The 23696-nt window shown below is 42.8% G+C and overlaps 1 protein-coding gene across 3 annotated transcripts in view; it reads left to right on the top strand.

The window, feature by feature from the left end:
* The window catches only part of prkcz (protein kinase C, zeta), a 169339-nt gene that overhangs the window by 115348 nt on the left and 30295 nt on the right, over positions 1–23696 (top strand). For all 3 annotated transcript variants that reach the window (XM_074682230.1, XM_074682232.1, XM_074682231.1), the window contains 4 exons: positions 6817–6952; positions 7154–7241; positions 10268–10387; positions 20488–20567. In XM_074682230.1, coding sequence (XP_074538331.1) covers positions 6817–6952; positions 7154–7241; positions 10268–10387; positions 20488–20567 — 424 coding nt within the window. The remainder of the gene's footprint in view (positions 1–6816; positions 6953–7153; positions 7242–10267; positions 10388–20487; positions 20568–23696) is intronic.

Here is a 23696-nt window from a genome sequence, read left to right as displayed (position 1 = left end):
GCCACAATAAATAAAAGTGAAACAGTTGGATGTCTCACTCAACTGGTATTAAATGCCAATGCAAAGAGGTGTGTTTTAGGAAGTGGTTTGAAGCTCTCAGTACTCCAAGCGCTCCTGATGAGTGTGGGAGCAGCCACCACCAAAGCTCTGCCCCTCTTGTTTTTGAGCCTCAGTCTTGGGACGTCAAGAAGGACCCAGTGTGTTGACCTGAGAGCTCTGACCAGGGCACGCAGGTTCAGACACTCACTCAGGTATGGCAGTGCCAACCCATGTAAACACTTAAAGACCAACAACACAGTTTAATTCTGGATCCCGAAGCTGACGGGAAGCCAGTAAAGAGAGGCCAGATCAGGTGTGATGTGATCACGTTGTCTCTTTCCTGTCAGCAGGCGCGCAGTCACACCCTGAACCTGCTGTAGGCGGTAGAGGGACGACTGATCAACACCAGCTTACACAGAATTACAATATCCAAACGGGATGCTATGAACATGTTTCACCCTCTCCATCTCATGAGGAGGGAGATAGGCCTGGACTTTGAGCTGTTCTGTTTATCACATTTAAAAGAGCTGTCAGAGACGACACCAACGTTCCTGACTGAAGAACAGCAGTGAGACACCAAATTACCAAAAAGCACTGTCGACGCCATCCAGCAGATCAGGAGAACCACAAAAAATCAATTCAGGTTTCTTTTCATCCACACTCAAAAAATTCAACGCCATTCATGATTTCATGTCTTCCAGACAGGTCGACAAGGCTTTCACTTGTTTTCAGAGACATAGATTTGCAAATCATCTGCAAAGCAGTGAAAGGAGGTACCATGGTTTTAAATATGAACCCCGGTGGAAGCATATTCAAAGATAACAGTACTGGCCCCAAAGTAGAGCCTTGAGGCATCCCACATGCGTGGGTGGATGGAGAAGGTCCTCTCTGACAAGTAGGACTGAAACCATTTCAGAACATTACCCTTAATACCGACACAAAGCTCAAGACGTGATAAAAGAATCTGGTGATCAACTGTGTCTAATGCAGCGGTCAGGTCTAAAAGCAACAGCACAGCAGAGTTACCAGCATCGACGCTTAGGAGAAGAGACTTTGAAAGTGCTGTTTCAGGAGGGATTTTAAAATGTACTTTTTTGCCCTATTATTGGCTTTTTACACCTAATATTTTTGTATTTCTCACGAGGTAATTTTTCTTTTTGTGCTGTTTTTCTACTGTTGTTAATTCCTTGTTGGAGCTCCAGCTGGAGCAGTGCCCTGATTTCTTTGTGTGCAAGTCACGCTATGACAATAAAGGCTTTCGACTCTGTTTCTTTAAAGGAACAGCACAGTTCCTCTGGTTGAGTTGTCAATAACTAAGTTACTTAAAGTGACAAAAAAATAGATTATTAAATCCTGCAGTTTTTCTTCCCTGATTGGCAGTTTTCTTTTCCCTCTTATGAACAAGTGAGGTGTCATTTTTGTCTTTTGAGGTCTTGAGAGAAGACACTTTCCAGGTGAACGTGCCTTATGTTTAGTTGGATAATTCCATTTTAAACTTAAATAAGACATAAAAACTTGCTAAGATTTCAGTTTTTGCAGTTTAGCAGCAGAAATCTGCTGGAGGGATTACCAGAGCTTGTTCTTATTTTAAGTGTGTTAAATTATGAACCAAGATTTTGCTTCTTTGAAATTGGAAAACTAAACCATTGTGGTTAAAATACAATAAGTTTTACACAAAGAAATAGCTTTTTTTAAATGGTACATGCACTGAGGAGCACATGTTTCCTGCCCGTTCTTAAGTGTGTGAGCTCATAAAAACCTGTCCGAGGACGACGTGAGACAGGGTTTTGGTGGAGTTCACACAGTGCATTCTGAAAACTCTTCAGGAAGTTTTCTCTGAAATTCTTCACTATTTTTGTTTGAACCGATTGAACCTCCTCCAGATGAGTCCTTTTGTGATTCACATGATGGTGTCTCCTGGAGGACAGGATGTGTGTGTAGTGAGTGTGTGTGTGTTTAACTGAAGATGCAGCGTCTTTCCACTCCTGTAGAATCATCATCTTTAAGCTCTCCTCACAAACAGATGCTTAATGGGATTCTTTAACAGCATTGCCAAAACCAAACTTAACACGTTTTTCCACCTCTGAGAAATATAATGAGTACCCATAATTCATTGTGCCTCCCCTCTTGCGGGGCACTCCAACTGCGGCTCTGATAAATGCTGGATCAAAGGCTGGGTAATTTAGAGAGGCACCGTTGGGCCCCTATCGGCCCCTGCAATCTGTATTCAGGAGACAGTGGCTGTACATATGCAAAGCAGCATGTTAATCACTCATAATGATTGTACATATTCATGAGCGGCGCTCTTACACGGAGCCCTGCCGCATTCCCCCGCGCCGTGGGGGAGGCGGGCTGGTGGGCGATGGATGGTGCTGCCGATAGGACGACACTTCTATCAGTCCGATGCCAGCCGAGGAACAACGGCCACAAAGCGGGCTGTCAGAGGGAGAACGTGGGGGAGCGGTGTGGGATTTGTGATTTCTCTGTCAAACACACACTCTCAGCCTTCAGTGTGGGACAATCACAGCGTCACAGCTGCAGACAGAGAGACGCTCGACGGTGTTAATGAAGGCTTATCTCCCGAAGACAGAACACACACTACCTACACAAACAGAAAACATGCCACTGACTCACCACAGACACACACGTGCTGCGTGGAATCATGGTCTGAGCTGACGCCTGTTAGTGCTAATGTTTGGAGGAAACATGCTGACATTTAGGGACCGGAATGGTAAGGTATGAGAGTGACTAAGGCCCCGTTTAAACCACAACATGTCACCCCAAAATGCAACAATGCAGAGAAAAACAATCTGCATTTACACAGAAATGCCCAGGGACTGAAAAATCTATAGTAAGCATGCCAGGCCTGAAGTTGGCGCTATAACCATCTTGTCCCGAGTTTGCATTTTAGGCTAAGACGCCATTTCCGAACAAAGGAGAGGTTTGAACGCAATAATACTTTTGCATTTCATCCTAAAACCGTTGTCGTGTAAACGACCCTGAACTCCTGAAAGTCTCACTAATAATGAGCCAGGTGTGTCACACTGAGGTCAAAGAGAAGTCAACCCAGCAGCGCCTCAAAGCTGCATTCTTTATAATGTCCAGCAGTATGTTCCACTCCCTCTGCTCATTCATTTCCTCTGTTAACATTTTCCCACTGAATTAATGGTTTCAATCCCCAGTTTCAGGTCTATGCATACAGCATGATGTAGTACGTAATGGTCTCATTTGGAGTCACACAGACCAAGAAGCGGGGGAGGAGTCAGAAAGGGGAGTCCTGGGACTTTTTTCAAATCTGTTTTCCTAGTTTTCAAACTTCAGACTTTAAGTTAGTCATAAAAGAAGTCCTCACAGCAGATAGGGTTCATTAAAGATTCTGTAAAGATGATCTGCTTTAATCCGTCTGCCTCGCCTCGTCATCATTATACCATGGACACACCAAAGGCGAACTCGAGAATTTAAGCCCGCGACACACCTGTACATGCCGCGTGAACGCCCGAGTCTGGACGCTGGACTATTTTGCCAAGCTGAGGGGCTGATGTGCGTCATTGCGCATGCTGAGTAGAGAGCCCGTTCATTTAAAGACGGAAAGCCCAAAAGAGCATCTGAAAAACAATGAGCTGAGGTTTCAAAAGCAGGACAGGAGAGTGTGTGAAAGCTTTGGAGATCACAATCAATGTCTGCTGCCTCTCCCTGGTAATCCACCTCCACTGGCCCTGCCTGGCTGTTCCCTGTGACCTCATCCTCGACCCCCTGAACCCTGGACCCCCCACCCATGTTCCTGGAGGTCTCCCTGGGGATAATGAAGGGGTGGAGGAAAGAGAGGAGCACAGAGAGCTTCCATCTTTTCCCTGGCTCTGCCCCTGCCCCGCTCTTTCCTCCTCTCTATCAGGCTCAAAACTCCACTGAGGAAAACACAGTCAGACTCAGTGATGACCCGTTCAGGCAAATCCAGCTGGGAACGAATATTTACAGAGCTTACCTTCAAAACCTGTCTCCTCAGTGACTTTCACCCAAGACTGCTCCTTTTTTTCCGGTCTCTGTAGAGTTCACACGTCGTATCGTATATCTCTGAATAATAACACACCGCACAGATTATTTTCTCCTCCATCTTCTGGCGGGGTTGGAGTCGTGGCAGGTGGCAGTTGCCCCCCATCGTCATCAAATCATTGACATCGTGGGGGAATGTCATCGCTGATTGGCTGCCGCGGCACAGCCTCACGCGAATTCACATCGAAAGTTCAATATTTTCAACTCGAGCGTAGAGGCGTCTGACGCCCTAAACGTGCTGACGGTCCAAACGTGCAAACGCTCCAAACGCGCATATGCCCCAAACGCGTCCAATGCGTCGTCCGGGGCGAATCGGCGTCTAAACGCGTCTTGGCATTGACTTTGTATGTAATCTCGATGCAAATTGGTGTGGCCGTACCATTAGAGTTACGTAGCGTTGTTGTTTGAAACAAGCGTTGTGAGTTTGTACCATACGTCATAGACATGTCTTAGAGCCTGGTGCTCTGAGACGTGTCTGTAACGTATAACATTAGTGAATCCTGGTTCTGTCCTACCAGAGCTCATCTACCAACTCCAACCTCACCAAGCAGAGCTAACGTAACCTGGCAAATGCCACAACACAACAGAAGTTAAAAGAGGACAGTTATCCTAATGGACACAGAAAAGTTGTTAAAGTAAGTTAATGTTTGTTGTCTTTTTTAACTGAAGCTATGATAAATATAGCTCTAATGCTAATTTAAATAAAGAAATATAAGTTCTAAGAAGGTTATCACAAGTTGACACCCCTACAAAGCTATATTTATCATAGATTAAGTTAATAATTGACTTACTTCTGCAACATTTCTGTGTCCATTTAGATAAGTAACCTCTTCTACTCCCATTGTTGCTGTACCTCTGTTGTGTTGTCACTTTTGCATTTGTGTTGTGGCGTTTGCATTTGTGTTGTAGTTTTGCAAATCTTCTAATACCCACCCGCCACCTTAGTATTCAGTCTTGGGTTAATTTTGGGAGCATGGTAAGTTTGTAAAGGATATTAAAAGTCGCTTCTGTCTAAATTCTTACTTGTGTCGTGTGTTGCTTTGGACAATAGTATCTGCTAAATAAAATTGTAGAACTGTGCAATTCTTTCATACAGCCAAAAGTTTTGTTACTGCCCCCTAGAAGTTGTGATGGTCATTGCGGGTGATTTCTGAAAGTATATCTGAAGCTGGCTAACTTGATCCACCCTAAATACACTTCCATAGATCCATTTAAGAGCACACTGGAGGGGTCTCCTTCAATGCTAACCTGATAATCCAGAGCAGATTAAACATGAGATTCTGTCTTTAAAATGTATTTTAACTTATCAAGGCCAAGTCTTTGGCAAGCTGTTCATGGAATCTCTAATTTCTCCCGGTGAAATATATGTTTTTCTCTTCAGTTTTCAGAAACAGGTCTCTGTTGTAAAAATCTTTACAGTAGCTAATTATCCAAACATTGTGAGATCAGTATGAGCTGCAGTCAAGGTTATAATAGTTAACTAAAACGAAACTAAAAAGGAAAACTAAAATTTAAAATACATTGCAGTTAACTCAAACTAATAAAAACTAGAAAAGAAAACAAAAACAATAAGTAAACCAAAACTGTATCTTGTGTTCACAAAACTAACTGAAAGTCACCAAAATTATAGACAAAATGTCCTTCATTATCGTTTCTGACAATATTAAAAGCCTTTAGGATTTAAATTAATCCGACACATTTTCCCAGCCAATTTTATGACAGTTTTCGGCAGTTGTCAGTGCCGTACGGCACCATCATAGCGACGTACTGGGACGTGCTTTTTTACTGCACTGACTGGCTGTGTGCTGTGCTGCGACCAAACGTAGTGGAGCAATGAATTAGAGCATCTGTAATGGTTTAATTTCATGTGAGTCTGACTTTAATTGTATTTGAGTCTGACTTTAACGTTACAGAGTCCAAGTTTCTAATTATCAAAGCTCATAATATATTGTTTTATATAATTTATGTTTATAATATTTTTATGTAATTTATGTTAACATTATTTTTACAAAATTTATGTTTGTTTTTTTTTTTTTTATAAGTTTATAATATTTTCATGTGTTTAAGGCAGCAGCCAACAGTTCAGTATCAGCATTGACTGAGCAGTGAGCACTATGTTGAACTTGAAAATAAACAGTATGACAAAATATTTACTCTGACCTTTTTAAATCCTGCACCTGGTTAATAAGGTATGAAAAACTAAAACTAAACTAAACTAAAACTAAAACTGAACTAAACTAAAACTAAAACTAAACTAAAACTAAGCCTTGTTGCAAAAATCAAAACTAAATAAAAACTAGAATGCCCGCTCCAAAACTACTTAAAACTAAACTGTAAGGGATAAAAACATGTCGAAAACTAGCTAATACTAAACTATAATGAGAAAAACAATGTCCAAACTAATTCAAACTAAACTATAATGCCAAATCCAAAACTATTATAACCTTGGCTGCAGTGCTCGTGTGATATTTTCCAGATTACAGATGAAAAACAATCTCCTCGTCTTTGTCTCTGTGGTCAGAGCTGCTGGAGAGCTGCGGTGTGTTGGATCAAACTGGTGTTAGTGTTGGATTTAAAGCTGAGTTTCTGTGTATAGGATGTGTCTCTTTGTGACTCTGATGGCTGAGACAGTGTTGGAAAAGTTACAGACATCTTCTCGGACCTGACGTCCTGATGGTGGCAGCAGAGGACCCCTCACCGCTCACTTCTTCTTCCTTTCCGTCACAGATTTTATGCAGCAGAGATCTGTATCGCTCTGAACTTCCTGCATGAAAAAGGAATCATCTACCGCGATCTGAAGCTGGACAACGTGCTCCTGGACCATGACGGACACATCAAGCTCACAGACTACGGCATGTGCAAGGTAAGAGACGCATCGATTCTTCATGGACCGTGTGGACTGCTGGCGTGGGCTGATCAATAATGCAGGAGGTCTGTATTGATCCAAAGAGCCAACGGGGCTCCTGTCTTCCACTCTTCATGTTCCTGCATATCATATCACCCACACTGAGCTTTCCTGTCTCTGACAGCCTCACCTTCATCATCCTTCTCCTTCTCCTCTCAGGAGGGGATCAGACCAGGTGACACCACCAGTACCTTCTGTGGAACACCAAACTACATCGCCCCTGAGATCCTGCGAGGAGAGGACTATGGTGGGTTGATATCAACAGACAGATTTGTGTTTGGAAGCTCCCAATGATAAATCTTCAGATTTATATGATAATCTGGAATAGAATAGAATAGAATAGAATAGAATAGAATAGAATAGAATAGAATAGAATAGAATAGAATAGAAAATACTTTATTTATCCCCTAGGAGATATTCAGGAGTCACAGCGGCAATCAAGAAAACAAAAGTTGGAAAGTGTATGGAAAGTGCAGAAAGGTCCATAAGAAGATAGAAGCTGACAGCTTGTCCGTCATTGTCCAGTCAGCCAACCTCCACCTCCACAGGGTCCAGGACTGAGCCTCCCCAGCAGTCTGTTCAGTCTCTGTCTCCTGGATCCTGTCTGCTCACAGCAGGCGAAGCTCTTCTGATGTGGCGTTGCTGTCTGATGTTAGCGCTCTGTTAGCCATGCCTGGGAATAGCATGATGCTACTCTGTCCTCTGGTATTCCCTCTGTTGCTGGGTTAGCATGGCTAGCTCGTCCATCTTGATGGAGATAGTTCTTACGTTCCTAATAACGATGGATGGAAGGCCAGGTCCATGCCGTCACTTCTTAGCTCACACCTGAGAACCAACACCTCATCCTCACCTCCTTCTCCTCACCTTGTGGGGAAACATCAGGCCTTGCACCAGTTAGCATTGACATGCTACAGGCTGCTAACAGCTAATTTCACATGTAAACAATGCAGCCATGGTTACATGTAGGATCTCCAGACAAACACAGGAGGTAAGTAGTAAAAATAGTTTGTTAGTTTGTCATCCACGACCAACAAATGAGCCATTCAAAGTCATGATCCACTCCACGTACAAAGATGACGAAATAGAGATATAAAAATTATAGGAAACAGACAAAGAAGAGAGTCCTGCTGTACTGGGCAGCCACAACGGGCGGCGCCTAGCAGCCAATCTGGACTCACATGTGTCACATTTAATCTGCACTGTAGATTCGAAGGATGCTGAGGAGCTGCATGCTGACAGTATCCTGAGATAGCAGTGTGAAGAAAAGCTGATTAGATTAAAAAACCCCTGACTCAATGTGAGGGGAGAACGTGGTTTGATGATATAATAGATGACTTCTTTAGACGTGCTAATGTTTGTGTTGGTGTCATGACGTAGCTTATCAGATGATGTTTCCAGGTGAAGGCCTCAGCTCTGACAGCCAGCTCCAGTTTAAGAGCTAGTTTTCTATTCCCCCTTTTCCTTCGAGGCACCGCACAGCAGAGTAAAAATCCTGTCTCCATCAGCACACTGTGCATAGAACAATACCTCTTTTACACCAAACTGCTGCTGGTGCTAGTTCCAGACTTAGCACTGGTTCTTTATATTTTGACAGACAAAGCCCTAGCTTCAGGTGCTCAAAACTGGTGCTTAATAAGCACTAACTCTTGCTGGGCCAGGGCGGAGCACCAACGACGCGGGGGGCTGGGGGTGGAGCTACAGTAACTAACGATCAGCAGTGAAAAACAGACATCCTTAAAAAGGAAAGCTGCCAAGCAAGTCCTGTTGTTTTGTTGTCATTTCCTCATTCAGAACTTGAAATGGAGGTGAAATTGAAGCAGCAATTCCTTGTCTCTCAGAGATCAAGTCTATACTTTGTTTTATTTAACAGACTAATCAGCCTGAACGTAATTTGTCTTATTTATATGACAGGCTCCTTGCTGAAGGAAAACCAAACCAAGAACGTAATCAGAACCAACTAAGTACTAGCACTGATTGAGCACTGGTGGAAAGGGGGAATGAGTGATGTGTCAGTAGTTTCTGGTAAATCTCCTCTCTGCATCCAGCCTCAAGTGGACACTTGATTAACTGCAGTTTCATGACTTCTGCATCAGCTTCTTTTCTGGTGGATGGAGGTTGCTGCTTGGTTTCTAAAAAGTTCTGAAACACAGGGTCACTTCTTCAACTTCAACACCAGTGGCCTTACATGTGTTGTTATAAACCAGAATTTGCAGGGATTTAGAAAATTGAGGATTAAAGTTTTACCAGTAACTGGATTCACTGCAAAAAACTGAAATCTTATCAAGTGTTTTCTTCTCATTTTAAGTAAAAATTGTGTTGTTATACTTGATATGAGCCACATTCAATTGGTCAGTCCAGAAAAATGCCTTAGTTATGTGAAGACAAAATGAGGTCTTAACTGCTTGTAACAAGTAAAAAAACATCTGCCAGTAGAACAAGAGAAATTTGCCTGAAACTAGAATAATTTCATAATACAAGACACTTTTATGTTGTTCAATTAGATAAGACCGGTCAGGTAAATGGGGCTCATGTAAGTCAAAAAAGGCATTTCTCCTGAAAATAAGACAGAAAACACTGAATAAGATTTCAGGTTTTTCCAGTGTTGGAGCTAACGTTCCTGATGTGGAAAGTTTGGACCGTCAGGAACAGGGTTCAACGCTGAAAAACACCAAACAAAATCCACACTGAATACATCATGTAATGATGTCCTCTGTTTTCTAATATGAAATCCTGCAGAGTAATTTTTCTAAAAAAAAATTATAGAACAATCAACAGGAGACCGCAGTGATGAAACATCCACAAACCTCTGGAAAAACACCAAACAGTTGATAAAAAAGAGAAAATATTATTCGTCAGGCTTAAAACTAAGACCTTGAGGGAGAAATTTCATGCTACCTAGGTGTAAATGTGTGTGAGGATGACAATGACGCTCCCTGAATCCTTGAAAACAAACTGGATCGACTGTTTTCAAAGGAAAGAGAGATTCAGCACTGACAAACTGTCCTTGTAAAAATCTTTGTGCTCTGCTTTTTTTCTCACATTCACTTATAAAAAAAAAACATATCCTGGATTTTCTCTCAAATAGTTGCAGAAACTTTTTCTTTAACCCCCTCATACACGCTCAGGCGCACAGGAAAGAGACGGATCTCCAGTTTGAACTCAACATTTTACACTTTGAAGAAGTAAAACCCAGACTGGTTCAGATTTGTGGAATACTTCAGAAACTTTTCACTTCCAACCATTCATGAGTTTTTTCTTCCTGTGTCCTCACAGGCTTCAGCGTGGACTGGTGGGCTCTGGGCGTGCTGATGTTTGAGATGATGGCGGGCAGATCTCCGTTTGACATCATCACCGACAATCCTGACATGAACACAGAGGAGTACCTGTTTCAAGGTGAGGCTGAGGTGAACAGCCACAGTACTGAGAGCTCTCTGAATCTCAAAGAGGAGCACATCCTGAAAGATCCTCAAGAAGCCCAACGTGCTAAACACTCCAGTGTTAAAAATGTGGATTCATTCAGAAAGGTCAGATTACATTCTGTCCTTCAGATTGATTTGATAACGAGCACTCCGAGGACATCGTTTCATGGCAGTTAGTTATTTAGTTTTGGTCGAACTTCTCTCAGGTCTCACATGGATCTCAGAGGTGAATTAACGAAATCTTTACTGCTCGTCAGAGAGCAGAAAGCTCATCTTGACATCTGCAACCAAAACCATCAGCAGCAGAGACTCTTTTATCAAGTTCAGTCAGAAGTTGATGAGAGGAAAAGGAAGAAAGGCGCTGAGGTAAAGCCCGGTCTCCACTAAGCGGTTCACTTTGGTTCATCTTGGTACAGCGTTTCCATTGACTAAAACCAGGACAGGTCCCCAAATTACCTGTACCATCCCACTTTTTGATTCCCTTCTGTTGGGGTGCCAGACTAAACTGATCTGAGCCCTGAAGGTGGAGCTAGAAACACTGCAGTCTGTTGATTGGTGGAAAGAATGGTCACTTCCTGTGTGACAGCAGCTGCTGTATTTCTCCTGGCGGCTCACAGACTTCTCTGAAACAAAGCTTGATTGTTCTTAGTAACTAAGAGACACATGCCAATCACAAAGAAGACGAAATGCTGGATATCTTCATTGTTGCTCTTTGTTTACTGTGTCAGGTTTTTCTTCTTCGTTGGATTTAGTAGTGGGGTACAGTGTGTCGCGCTGCCATGCCGTCACTCAATTACCTAACTAATACAGCATCCAGCTTACACGCCGCCCTCCAAAAAGGTTGGCTGTGGAAACACAAACAGGATCAGGCTTTACTGAGCCAACCTGTACCAAACTGGACTGATCCAAACCAGACCACTTGGTGGAAACGGGGCTTGAGAAACAGGAAGTGCTAAAATCATTTAACTGTTAAAGTTTCTGATTTCTCTGGATAGTTAGCGTCTGATGAATGTCCCCTAAAGGAAATGGTCACCTCAGGACGCTCTGTGCTCTGAGTTCAGTGGAGTCACGCTGAGGGGACGTCCCTGCTCTGTTTCTGAATCATGAATCCAGAGAAGAATAGAAATGTGAAGTGAATATTGGGAGCATGTGGCAGCCTGTTTGGTGCCTTTTAAACAGAAACATGTTCATTTAACCCTTTGTGACGCATCTCTGAGAGAGAAGGAGAGGGGGCTAAGAGCTCAGTTTATGTCATGGAAAAACAATCAGCTCCGGGCTGTGAGGGATTTATCTGTGTGTGTGTGTGTGTGTGTGTGTGTGTGTGTGTGTGTGTGTGTGTGTGTGTGTGTGTGTGTGTGTGTACCCAGGCTTAGATGGTTCTGGTACGCTTCATTAAAACAGGAATCTGAGAACAGTTACATTTATTTCTCCTGCCTGTTGATCTGATTCAGTGTGCTGTCACTTCTGAATCCTCTGCTCGTCTCTCTCACTCTCTGACATCTTTTATGAACTGAAGCGTGTATTTATGTTTGAAATTAGGGATGTGAAGTTCTTTTAAAACCTAGTAAAGCTGTAGGAACCAACAGAATCCAGCGTCTCTGTTACAGATGAGTTTAAGGCTGCAGGTTTGGAGCGATGTTTTCTGCTGCTGCAGCGAGTGAAGACGTTTTCAGTCGACTAAAGGTGAAACACCTGAAACAACTTGATAAGGGGATCTGATTGAGTCTAAAGGAAACCTGTTAGGCAAGTTTTACTGATAGGACTCATGCTAGTGATTGAGTGTTTTATGCTTCTGCTGCTTCAACATTTGGGAAGAGGGAAGAGGAGGAGTGGATTTAAAATGTGTTTCATCTCCTCTCTGTTTTCTGTCTGCTCTAATATTTTTAATAACTCAGAATTAATCCTGTCAGGACACCTCTGTTCCAAATAATTCATTATGAGCTGCTTCTGTCCTTTATGTTATTATTCAGACTTATTTGCATGTTATTAAACAGCATAAAAACCAAACCTTTTTATTTATCTATTTAAAACCAAAGTTCTAAATGGAAAAAAAGGATAAAAGATCATTCAAGATGGTATTCTTTGAACACTTTTTTATTTGGGTAAACAATTCAGCAAACTTGTGGCAAGTTAAATAAAAATCAAACACAAATGTTGACGTTTGTAATGTAAAGTTACTAGTTTTTAGTCTAAGTCTCTTGTTTCAACTCAAAATGACGATCAACATGAACACATTAAAGTAAGGTGCACACTTGCTACATAACAGCTAACTTATCAAGACAGCAAATCAGTTTAGTGACTTCAACTTGTTTTTTGAGGAATGACTCATGTGAATAGATCCGGTAAGTATTAAAAAAAGAAAAAAATGAACCAAACATAGAGAAAATCAAGTTTTAAACAACACTCCTATCAAAAACAAGTGTCCCCTCTTAGTACAAAGCACTTCAGCCACAGGAACTCAACTTCACTTTTCATTTAAAGTTTTGCAAAAGAGCTTAAAAAAATCAAAATACTGAAAAGCACAAAATAAAAATGTAAACTTAAGTTACTGCTTTAAGCACCTGAAGTGTAATGTAATCCAGAAGAACCACAAAAATCTTTGCAGAGTATGTTTGTTCACTGTGAAAAGGGAAATAAAGCAGTCATTCTCGTTTCAGCTCACAGATTTCTAGCCGTTTGAAGAACACATCCTTTGTAAGGTCAAAGGTTACTGCTTCAGTCACGCTTTACAGCGCTGACTTGTTGTGTTGCCCTTATCAAATACCTGGATCAGAGTTGTTTGTTTTGGCTGCTGGGATGACAGTGTGGCTGCTGCTCTGCTCACCTTTTGGCTTTGGGCAGACTGTTTCGGGTGCTGTCTCTTCAGCTGGTTAAAAGGATTCTTTGTGTTTCCATCAGGAGCATGAACTTTCTGTTGCAGACTCTTAAAATGACTGTTGTTTGTGTTGGGTCGCTTTGGGATAATCCAAACCAAGTCCATTTTACGGAGATAGAGTTTCTTTTGGGGACCGACTCGTCACTTTCACTTTTGTTAGCAGCCATGCTTTGAAAAGAGGAGAGAGATAAACAAACCAAGGCACTGCCTGTAGCTCCCTCTGATTGGTTCATTGGTACATCATATCATATAGCATATCACATGTCCCTTATGCTAGTTCCCTCTCTTTCATGGACATGCACAAGCAGCAGCAGCAGGGGGAGCAGCAGGATAGAGCCCAGAGCAGAGCAAGCAACAGTGAGGATACATACAACCCTGATAAAATCAGACACAGCATCAAGGTCCTGGTTCACTCCTGTAACTATATCCCGCAGATATCTACAAATCCAGCAGAAGAACTTTTCAAAATAAAAGCAGGTTTTCCATATCACAATTACTTTAGGTGTTGCTAAGAGCAGCTGTGTGATTCAGGGCTCTTTTTTGGGGGGTTTTGGAAACAGATTACCGTATTTTCCGCACTACAAGGCGCACCTAAAAGCCTTCAGTTTTGTCAAAAGCCGACAGTGCGCCTTATAATCTGATGCGCCTTATATATTGATTAATCATGGCTACCATAGTTAGGGGTCGTCGCCGGATTAACAGCGGTAAGCAGTAAGAACCTGTAAAAAGGAATTCTGCTGCTAACATCAGGTCACAGGCTGGCCCGGGCTTCTTCTCTCGTTTATTGTTAGAGCAATACCCCCCCCCCCCCCCCCCCCCCCCCACGGTCTGGCATTTGAACTGATCTCTGGAAACGGCTTTTGTGGACGGCCGAAACGGCTTCATCTTTACAGCGCACTTTCTTTGAAAACGGCACAGAAAATAGTTGGATAGGAAAATGTGCAGCTCCGTGTGGATGTAGCCTGAGTTTGACTGATTTATCTGACTGTTTTGTTGACATTCCCTTTAGCGCAGCTCCATCTAGTGTATGCATAACCTAACCCCAGCCACTACTGTAGCTCCTATTCAATGCGCCTTATAATGCGGTGCGCCCAATATATGAAAACAGTTTTCAAATAGGCCAGTCATTGAAGGTGCGCCCTATACTCCGAAGCGCCTTGTAGTGCGGAAAATATGGTAGTAGTGAAGTTGCTAAGTGTTTCCTGATGAATCCAGCGCTGTGACTGGTGCAGTGAGTTGAGTTGAGCTCCTTTCTTTAGGATTTCTCAGTAGAAGTTTTCAGATCCACTTGCTTTAGTTCCAGGAAGAGGTGGGTTGTATTAACACTGAAGGAAAGCCATGTATCTCACCCAGGAGTGGAGGCGACACAGAACTCAAACTCAGTGGGACGAGCGCTGAAATGAGCTCAGTGAGGAAGGTCCCTGTAAGCAGTACCACAGCGCGGAGCTGCTGAACAGAAATAGATGTGAAGTCAGGGAGTTTGGACAAAACCGAACAAACTGTGGGTGTGATCACACCCTCAGGATGGAGGACCTCTACGAAATCTCTGCTTCTATTTACATTTGTGTTTCCTCCAGCCATATGGTCTCTTTACAGAGCCCTCCCTCCCCCTGTAACAGACATTCCTCCGTACTACAGGAGTCCCGTGTGACGCGTTAGGTCTCAGCTGTGACCGTCAGGAACGTAGCGTGGAACCACGGCTAGCATCTGCCACCAGAACCATCCTCCTGGCGGTCTTACCGGAGGAGCAGCAGGTTCACCAAGACTTTCTCTGCAGGGTCCATGGGGCCATATGTCACCGCACAGGAGTCTGAGCCTGTTTCGGGTTTCTGGGCTCCACATGAGGGCCACAGAGCTTTAGACAGGCAGACGGAGAAGAGGTGACATTATTCAGTGTGGGAACCTGTGACACGGTGGATTTACCTCAAATATACGTCCACATTCATTAGGATATGTTTCAACGAAGGAGCTGAGCTGACCTCATACAACTGCTCCTAGAATGATGTGAACTGTCCCTTTAACCACTAGTTTTACACCTCTCTAAAAACAAGCTTAGATTCTTCCAGAAAAGTCTAATCTTTATGCTCAGTATCAGCTCCAGCTTTAGGTTTATAAAGACTGCGCCAGGTGTGACTCAGCCCAGAGTTGGAGCGAGCGGCTGCTGTTTGTTCCCAGTTCAGCTGAAGCTGAAACGCTTCCTAACTTCTCCATTTGGTCCCAGTACAGAGCATTTACTCAGCTGTAATGATGCCGCGCTGCACAGGACATTGTTGAAAACATGCTTTTCTGTTTTGGGAGTAATTTCCACAACATGTTCTACTGTGAGAGGAAATGTTTTTAATTAGATGAACCACAGATGGAAAAAAAGCAGCAGAAGAAGCTCCAGCAGGGTTTATGTTTGATTCTAAAAAAGCCCAGAGGGAGACGAAATAAAGAAAGGAGAAGAATGGGAGAGCAGTGTTTTAGATTCATTAACATTTAAAAAGTCTCACTAAAAATCATCAATTGAAGCTTTCTGCAAATAACTGAGGGGGAGTGAAACTTTAAGAAAATATATTAAATCATGTTTAGCCTCCCTGCTGCAGAAACTGTGATTATGAAACCATGAAACTATGATTTTAGAACAAACGCTCCTTGTTCTGTCTTTATCTGCAAAGCTTTGTGCTCACTGACATCAGGAGGAGTTACAGAGTTACATTAATCAGTCATGATGATACATTTATTATAAAGAGGAGAAGATTTTTCATTCTTCAGCTTTTCTGTTTTTCTGATTGAACTCCTGAATAAAGGAGAAAGCTGGTGACATGGTGGACTCTGGTTGGTGAGCGTCACAGGCTGCAGCTGTGTGTGAGCTGCTGGTTTATTTTGACCCTCAGAGGTCCTGGAGTACTGTCAGCACCAAGTCTCACTCCTGACAGGAAGTAGTCTCCTTGATTTCAGGACATTAGCTCGCCGTCCACACACCTGCAGCGCGAGGTAACTCTGGATCTGCTCCTCCACTTCTTCCTTCAGGTGCATGGAGCCACTTTTTCCTCTGTAGACTGCAGCTCATAAAGGTACCCACAGGTATTCACGGTTTATCACCTCCTCTGTCAGAAGCATTAAGTCTTTAGGTGTCTCTTCTGTCTCTTTGAAGAGGGACTTTAATTGTCATTCAACAAACACACACCAGTGGCTTCTCCTCTGACTGAAATGTCTTGCGTAACACTTTAGGGGAGCAGCCTGTAAATGATGAATACTTCTTGAAAAATGAATTCAAAGTTAAAAGAGCATGTAGAGGGATTATTTTGAGTGCACATGAACTGAAGAATATAATGGTTCGTCAACCGTCGTGGGAAAATGAACCACCAAAAAACACATTTTTTAACTTAGTATCATCACGTTGACAGATGATAAAATGCTCCCAGGTTTGTGAAATAGCAGTGAGTGGATCAAAGAGATCAGCAAGTGGACAGGTGTTAGGTGGACAGACGTTTTTGTGCCCAGAGAGGAATCTAAACACACACACGTCACACTCTGCTCATGACTGCCTTATCTGTGGACACTTACCAGACTGTGACAGACCAGGATGTAAACATGTGTCAATAAATTAGAAACCCTCCCAGACCAAACAGAGCACACAGACCGGTTCAGAATAAAAGAACCAGAAACTACGTCCAGACAACTGCACCAAATCAGAATATCAATGGTTGAGTTTTTCAGGGTTAATAGACAGGTTCATCATTTCTTAATATTCCCTAATTTTACTTTACTCCTAAAATCTGTATCAGGTAACCATCATATATAACTTGACTTATTATTTCCCCTCCATAGTGAGTCCATGTTTGGTCAGAACCTCAAACCAACATTTTCATCAAAAAAGCTAAGTCTAATCCGTATTTTGAATATCAGCCATTAATGTTGCTTGTTAGCAGTCAAACCTGGTTCACTGAGGTAAAGACGGAGCATTTAACTACACTGCTGCACACGGTGCCGGTGTTTCAGTAGCTACGTGCAGTAGCTACAAACAGTCAATCTTCCGGTTTCTGAAACATAGGGAATAATCTGTTTATATGCATGAGCTAACAGGGTTATTCCTGTTGACGTGGTGTTTCGATAAAAACAGCCTCACGTGGACAACAGCATGATGCAATGCACGTCGATTCCGCTTCTTCTTCCTGTTTCCATAGTAACAGTAACAACAACAACAGCAGCAGCAGCAGACTTCCTGTACTTTAGATTCCTTGCGAACAGAACATGAGCAGAACACAGATTAATGTTCCTTTGTATGAGGATATCCTGATAGGCGTATACATGACCAAATATTCAGGTTTGAAAAGGAGGAACCCAGGGGGATTTTCAGGTTTTTAAAAACCAGAATATGAGCAAATTCTGTTTTTTAAAAAGGGTTATTGGAGTTTACATGGCTGTACCCAACCAGCTGATATTAAAAATATGAAAGGGTTAGTGACTGTATGTACACGTAGCTGGTGAAGTGGGACCCTGTGAACTGGTGACTCTCAGCTGACAATCACTGACATGTTTGGCTGAGAGTCACCAGTTAACAGGGCCACGCTTAACTCCAAAACACCTGTAGATTTCTGATGGTCAGAACCACATGAGTTCTGATAGCTGACCACAGAACAGCTGGACATTCTGATGCTGCCAACAGCTTTAACTTAGGGTTTATGGAACAGTAACTTGTTTGACTGAATGGAGCTGAACGCTGCTTCTGCAGTCAGAATGCGCGCTCATCTTTATGATGATGGTTACCTACAGTCCCTCTATAGCACATTAGGGAACCCACTGTACAGTAACATACTCAGTTACAGCTGGCTGAAACACAGGAGTGTGCGAAGGATTGTGTTACTGTAGGTTCAGCCCTCTGATGCTATGAGGGAAGAAACTGTTTCAGAATCTTGCAGTTCTGATCCTGATGCTGCAGAACCTCCACCCAGAGGCCAGAGAGCAGTCCGTGGTGGGGGCGAGTTGAAGCCCACAGACCTTAATAGCTGATCATTGAGCTGCAGGCAGAGGAGCACATCTGTGTTGCTAAGGCTAATAGCGCAAAATAAAAAAAAACTAGCTTTCTGATGGCAAATCACTGAGAAAACATCTCAGCAGAGCAAGCACTGAAACCGGAATAAATGTCTCCAGGCATTTTCAGAAACAAATATCCTCCCCTCATTAGTTTTTATAAATATTTTTCTCCACGCGTAACTAGGCAAATCCGCCCATAGAAGCAGCTGGGAGCATGCCAAGCCCATACATGTCAGTGCTTTTCAGACGTGATACCCATGGCAGCCAATCAGAAGGAACCCCCATCATCCAGCTGTGACGTTCGAGAACCAAAATCTCTGTTTCCCAACAGAAACCCTTCTATCCAGCGAATCTTGATTTTACAAAAAAATAATGAGAGTTATACACAGGAGTCCACACAGAGCCCCCTCAAACCCATTATTCATTGAGTTACTGTTGCTGAAACTTAATATGTTAGATTTCAACATGTTGCAAATTATGAACACAGCTTATGAAAAGCTCCTACCATCAAACTTCAGCGTTGATTCTTCAAGAGCAATAGCAGTTACAGTTTAAAGGGATTCTAAATATGCACAGAACTAAAATTCAGAACAAAACTCAAGGAGCACAGTATTACAGGTAAAGTTGTCACTTTCAGGAATAACCTGGACAGAGACGCAAAGGAAACTGGATCACTCAGTATCATCAAAGACTACATCAAAACCAGTATGTTACACAAATACAGGGGTGAAAGATATTCTTAACCTTGTAACAGAAAATTGACAAATAAATAAATGGATAAATTAAAAGAAATAACAAAAAAATATTGATAAGAGATATAATAAGAAAATGTTTTTATTTTTTCTATTTTTCTTTGGTTTGATGGAAGTTTGCACTGAAGTTTGTTTTCTTTTTCTTGTCGTCTTTCTGTAAGACAGAATTAATGGAAAGTTAAGAGGCATGCTAGCCAACAGTATTTGTTTTTTTTTCTGATCACATGTTTAACATTTTGTGAGAGAAGGGGCGATATGAAAAACTTCATCTACCTTCTGCTCCTTGTTATTAGTTTCAGATTTTGTATTTCTATAATGTGCTCGTACTTTTTGTTAAGATAAATGAAAGAAAGACGAACTAAACTAAACTAAACATGAAACCATGAAAGCAGAGTTTCCCGAAATCTTTACTTTGTCCAGTTTTCAGGAAATGTTGTTTTTAGTGATGTAAAACTGCAGTTTGGTTTGGAGGACAGGCCCAACTTGTAAAATTTATATGCGTTTTCCCAGATGCCCAGCTACATATGGCCATGGCCCAAAGGAGCTGGGTTACTGGTCCAACTTGGTCTGGTCTGTAGACCAGCGAGAGTTGTTGTCTCATTGAAGGGCTCAGCTGACCAACATCTGCTGTGGCTGAAAAACGTATTCATCAGTCTGTAGAGAAAATGATCAGTTTCAGATTCTTTCTGAGCAGATTGTCTTGATTTGAACCTGCAGCGTAAATTTACTCAAATCGTTTTTTTTAACCGACACTGTGCTGAATTCTCTCTTTATTAATCCTGTTGATTTCTGACATCTTGGCTTCATCAGCTGTCTCTACAGCAGCGTGTAGGATGAGTTAAAGCTGCAGCGTACGCTCAGAGGACTTGGAGCTGTGTGCACTCGTGTTTTGGTTGCTGATGCCTGATTCTTCAAAGTGTTTCTCTCCTGAAGCAACAAAGCGTTTGTTTTTCTCTTCAGCTGAATTATCCTCTCACTCCAACAGAACAGCTCAAAAACACCAAACACAAAGACAGGGTGTTTTTGGCCACAGTGGTCCCTTATTTTATCCTGAGCCGTCAGTGTAACAGCAGAGCACACGCTGGTCTCGTTTACCTTGAACCAGAATCCTGGGAGTGAATCATTCATCCGTGAGGCTGCGGCTCTCCTACTGATTCAGGGTTGGAGGGAGAAAGTCTTTTGGAGTGTTTTTGTTCTCGTCAGTGTGACATTGTTGAGCTGTGGGAGTCTCGAGGCTGTGTGTAGACCATCAAGAGAGAGAGGAGAGTACAGTGTCCTCTGCTCCTCCTCCCTTCCTTTGACTCCCACGCAGCAGACATGGTCACCCACGGGCAGGTTGGAGCGTGAATCATCCTCCTCCCTGCTCACGATTGTCCTTTTCTCTCTCCTTCTCCCTCTTTGTTGCTGTCCTTTTCTTTTTGCCAACAGTCATTCTCGAGAAGCCCATTCGCATCCCAAGGTCCTTGTCAGTGAAAGCTGCCAGCGTGCTCAAGGGCTTTCTCAACAAGGTGAGAGCCGTCCACTCCCAGTCAGCCCAGTGTGTCTGTAAGTGTGTGTGTGTGTGTGTGTGTGTGTGTGTGTGTGTGTGTGTGTGTGTGTGTGTGTGTGTGTGTGTGTGTGTGTGTGTGTGTGTGTGTGTGTGTGAGTGTGTGTGTGTGTGAGTGTGTGTGTGTGTGTGTGTGTGTGTGTGTGTGTTTGTGTGTGTGAGTGTGTGTGTGTGAGTGTGTGTGTGTGTGAGTGTGTGTGTGTGAGTGCTTTTCCAAATCACCATGTGTGGGATCTGGCCAAAAAGCGGGTTGTGTTCTTGCCTGAGAAGGGAGGCGTCTTCATCCTGTGTGTGTTTATTTTCATGCGTCACAAAATGAACTCCTGATGCCTCATTCAAAACTCTGTCTTTTTTTCTAGTCAGCAGAATCAGGAACTCCAAGTTTTGGTTTTTATAAGTACAAGTCTTAAAATGTTTCTGCATGTTTAAAAAAAAAATCAGGAATTATTTTACAATCATCAACAGAATCCTGGTTTGTAGCTCCTGTAACCTCTAATTTGTTTTGACTTTGGCGCAGGGTAGGCAGGGTATTTTATCTCTTTGGTTTCACTTCTTTGTCCACAGCATACACACACCTCCTAAAAACTATAACCACAAGTTGAAATGCTTCAGACTGTAAGCCCTGTGATTGGTCCACTGGGCAGCATTTAGAGTATTTCCACATCTGATGAACATCCCAGCTCCTCTGGCCCCGTCTCTCTTTTCTTCTTCGCAGTCAAAGCTGCTCAACCTTTATCAGCTCCAACAAAATTAGGTAATAATGGTTTCCTGTGCAGAATTATGTAAGGACATAGTGGTACTGTTAAATAGAGATGGACCAATTATCAGCACAGATATTCAGCATTTTGAGGCATATCAGCACCGATAATCAGCATCAGCCTTTCTTTAATCTGACGGCCGCTAAGAAGTCAGTTTAAACCTGGGATATTTTGGCAGAAAGCTTTTGCTGAGTGGAAAAGCTCCAGAGAGAAGATTTATGTGTTTAAGTTCAGGCAGCAGACTCTCCTGAAATTGAAACAAAGATCCCGTCCTCTAAAACTCACAACAACCAGTAATGTTACTGTGAGTCCAGTCATGCTATACGGCCGTAAGCTCTGCTAGCTAGCAGTCTCTGCCGACATGTCGTTAATCAGTTAAACAAGGTTGCAGCGAAGCACGTGGAGGTGAAGGCTGATTAGCGTTTAGCATAACGTTAGCCCACAGGCCCACTCTCTCCTCCTCTGGCTCTAGATGCTCCTGCAGCGATGGGGAGAATGGCCCTGGAAACTCCCTGCACATTTTGTTTTTGCTTCAACTTAAGACAAGGAAAAGTGAAAGATGAAATAACATTTCAGTCATATAGAAATTTTGGAAAACTCTAGGGAGCTATTTATTCTTGAGCTATTTAAAATTTAGAGACATGCTGCTGAGCCTGGGAGCTGGTCAGTGAAGACATGCTCAAAGTCATTCAAACTAAGTTAAACGTTCAAGTTTTTTTTTTTTTTTCAAAATTTGATGTCAATATTTTCACTTCCACTGCAAATGACTATCAGTTCCAAATATTGGTTATCGGCCTCCTGGTTTCAGCCATGAAAAAACGTATCGCTCTATCTCTACTAGGAAGTCTTAAAGTGATACTCCTGGATGGAACAAGTTGGGTCCTATCACAAGGTTTAGGGCAGAAATGACCCCTACAGCAGTGTTTTTGTGCAGCAGAAGCCCAGAGTGCCCGCACCAAACACCCCCTCCCTGCTCGTGTCTTTTCATCCTGGCAGACTACCTGCGTTTGTTTATATCCGGCACGCCGCGCGCACAGACTGATACACTAAGCGACGAGCGTCTCGTAGCCAGCTGTGGCTCTGCAGCGGAGGTAGAGCCGTTTTACGACACGATGAGAACTAGAGCCTTATTTAGCGGTGTTTTTGTATGAAAGTAACTCGCTGAAAATTTATCTGATTAAAGCGTGAATGCAGACCAATATCAGATTTTTTGGTGGGAGTCCGTTTATTTGTGTTTTTGGTCAAGTAAAAATTGGTCCCGTCTGAGTGCAGAGGAAACCGGCAGAGGAGCAGGGAGGGGGTGTTTGGTGTGAGCGCTCTGGGCTTCTGCTGCACAAAAACACTGCTGTAGGGGTCATTTCTGCCCTAAACCTTGTGATAGGACCAACTTGTTCCATCCCAGAGTATCACTTTAATGTGACCGGTGTGGAAATTACTCTGCATGCTAGTGTTTGGGTGGAGTTTTGCAAAACGAGGCTGAAGACACCAACACAGAAGTATGCATCAGTCACTGAGCTGTATCTCCAGTGTAGAGTCAATGCAGAAGTATAATTAAGCTCTGTTTTTCTTTTCTCGGAAATAAAATCTCCCCCAGCCATATTTTCACCTCCAAATAAATCACCACTTCCAGATCTGTCATCAAAATGTAAAAAAGTCTGTTTCTGCTGTTTTCAGATACACTTGACATCCAGGGGTTGAACGCAGCTCATCCTCAGTGTTTGTCCCACGACCTCCAAGTGTCTGCAGGAGGTGTCCATAATTATTGTGATGTTCATGTACAGAGACAAACTGTGGATAACGGAGCATGCAGATTCTCAAACAGTCCTCCTCTTATGAACTAAGGCCTCTGAAATACACACCTAATTAAAACTTTAAAAACCAGCTGAAAAACTCTGAGGATTTATATTTTAAGAGATGGGAGGGAGACGAAAAAAAAGAGTCAGCAATTTATTGAAAACAATTAAAGGTAAACAGTCTGTTCATCAGCTGGTCTAAAGTTTAAGAGCACTGCTCAGAAAAAAACCCTGAAAACCCCTAAAACAGAAATCAAAGTGTTAAAAAGGCGTCAGTGATGGGGAGCTCCTCCACTCTTGTTGATCTCTTCATGCTCGATGTGAGTGTTTCCAGGAGGTTGTGGGAACGTTGCTCCAAGTGGTGAAGATGTCTTCATGCAGGATCATCCCCTGTCTGGACCTGATGTCTTTAAATGTCCCTCTCCATCCATCCCTAAATGTTCTCAGAGTGATTTAGATCAAGGGAACATCAGGATGGTCCAAAGAGTGAGCTGATTCCTCTGGAAGAAGTCCTTAGTCAGGCGCCCATTGTGACCTGCA

The sequence above is a fragment of the Halichoeres trimaculatus genome, unplaced genomic scaffold, assembly GCF_033239565.1.
Source record: "Halichoeres trimaculatus isolate MK-OKI-2021-1 unplaced genomic scaffold, fHalTri1.1 fHalTri1_scaffold_11, whole genome shotgun sequence".
NCBI lineage: Eukaryota > Metazoa > Chordata > Actinopteri > Labriformes > Labridae > Halichoeres > Halichoeres trimaculatus.
This window is presented reverse-complemented; position numbering and strand designations above follow the sequence as displayed.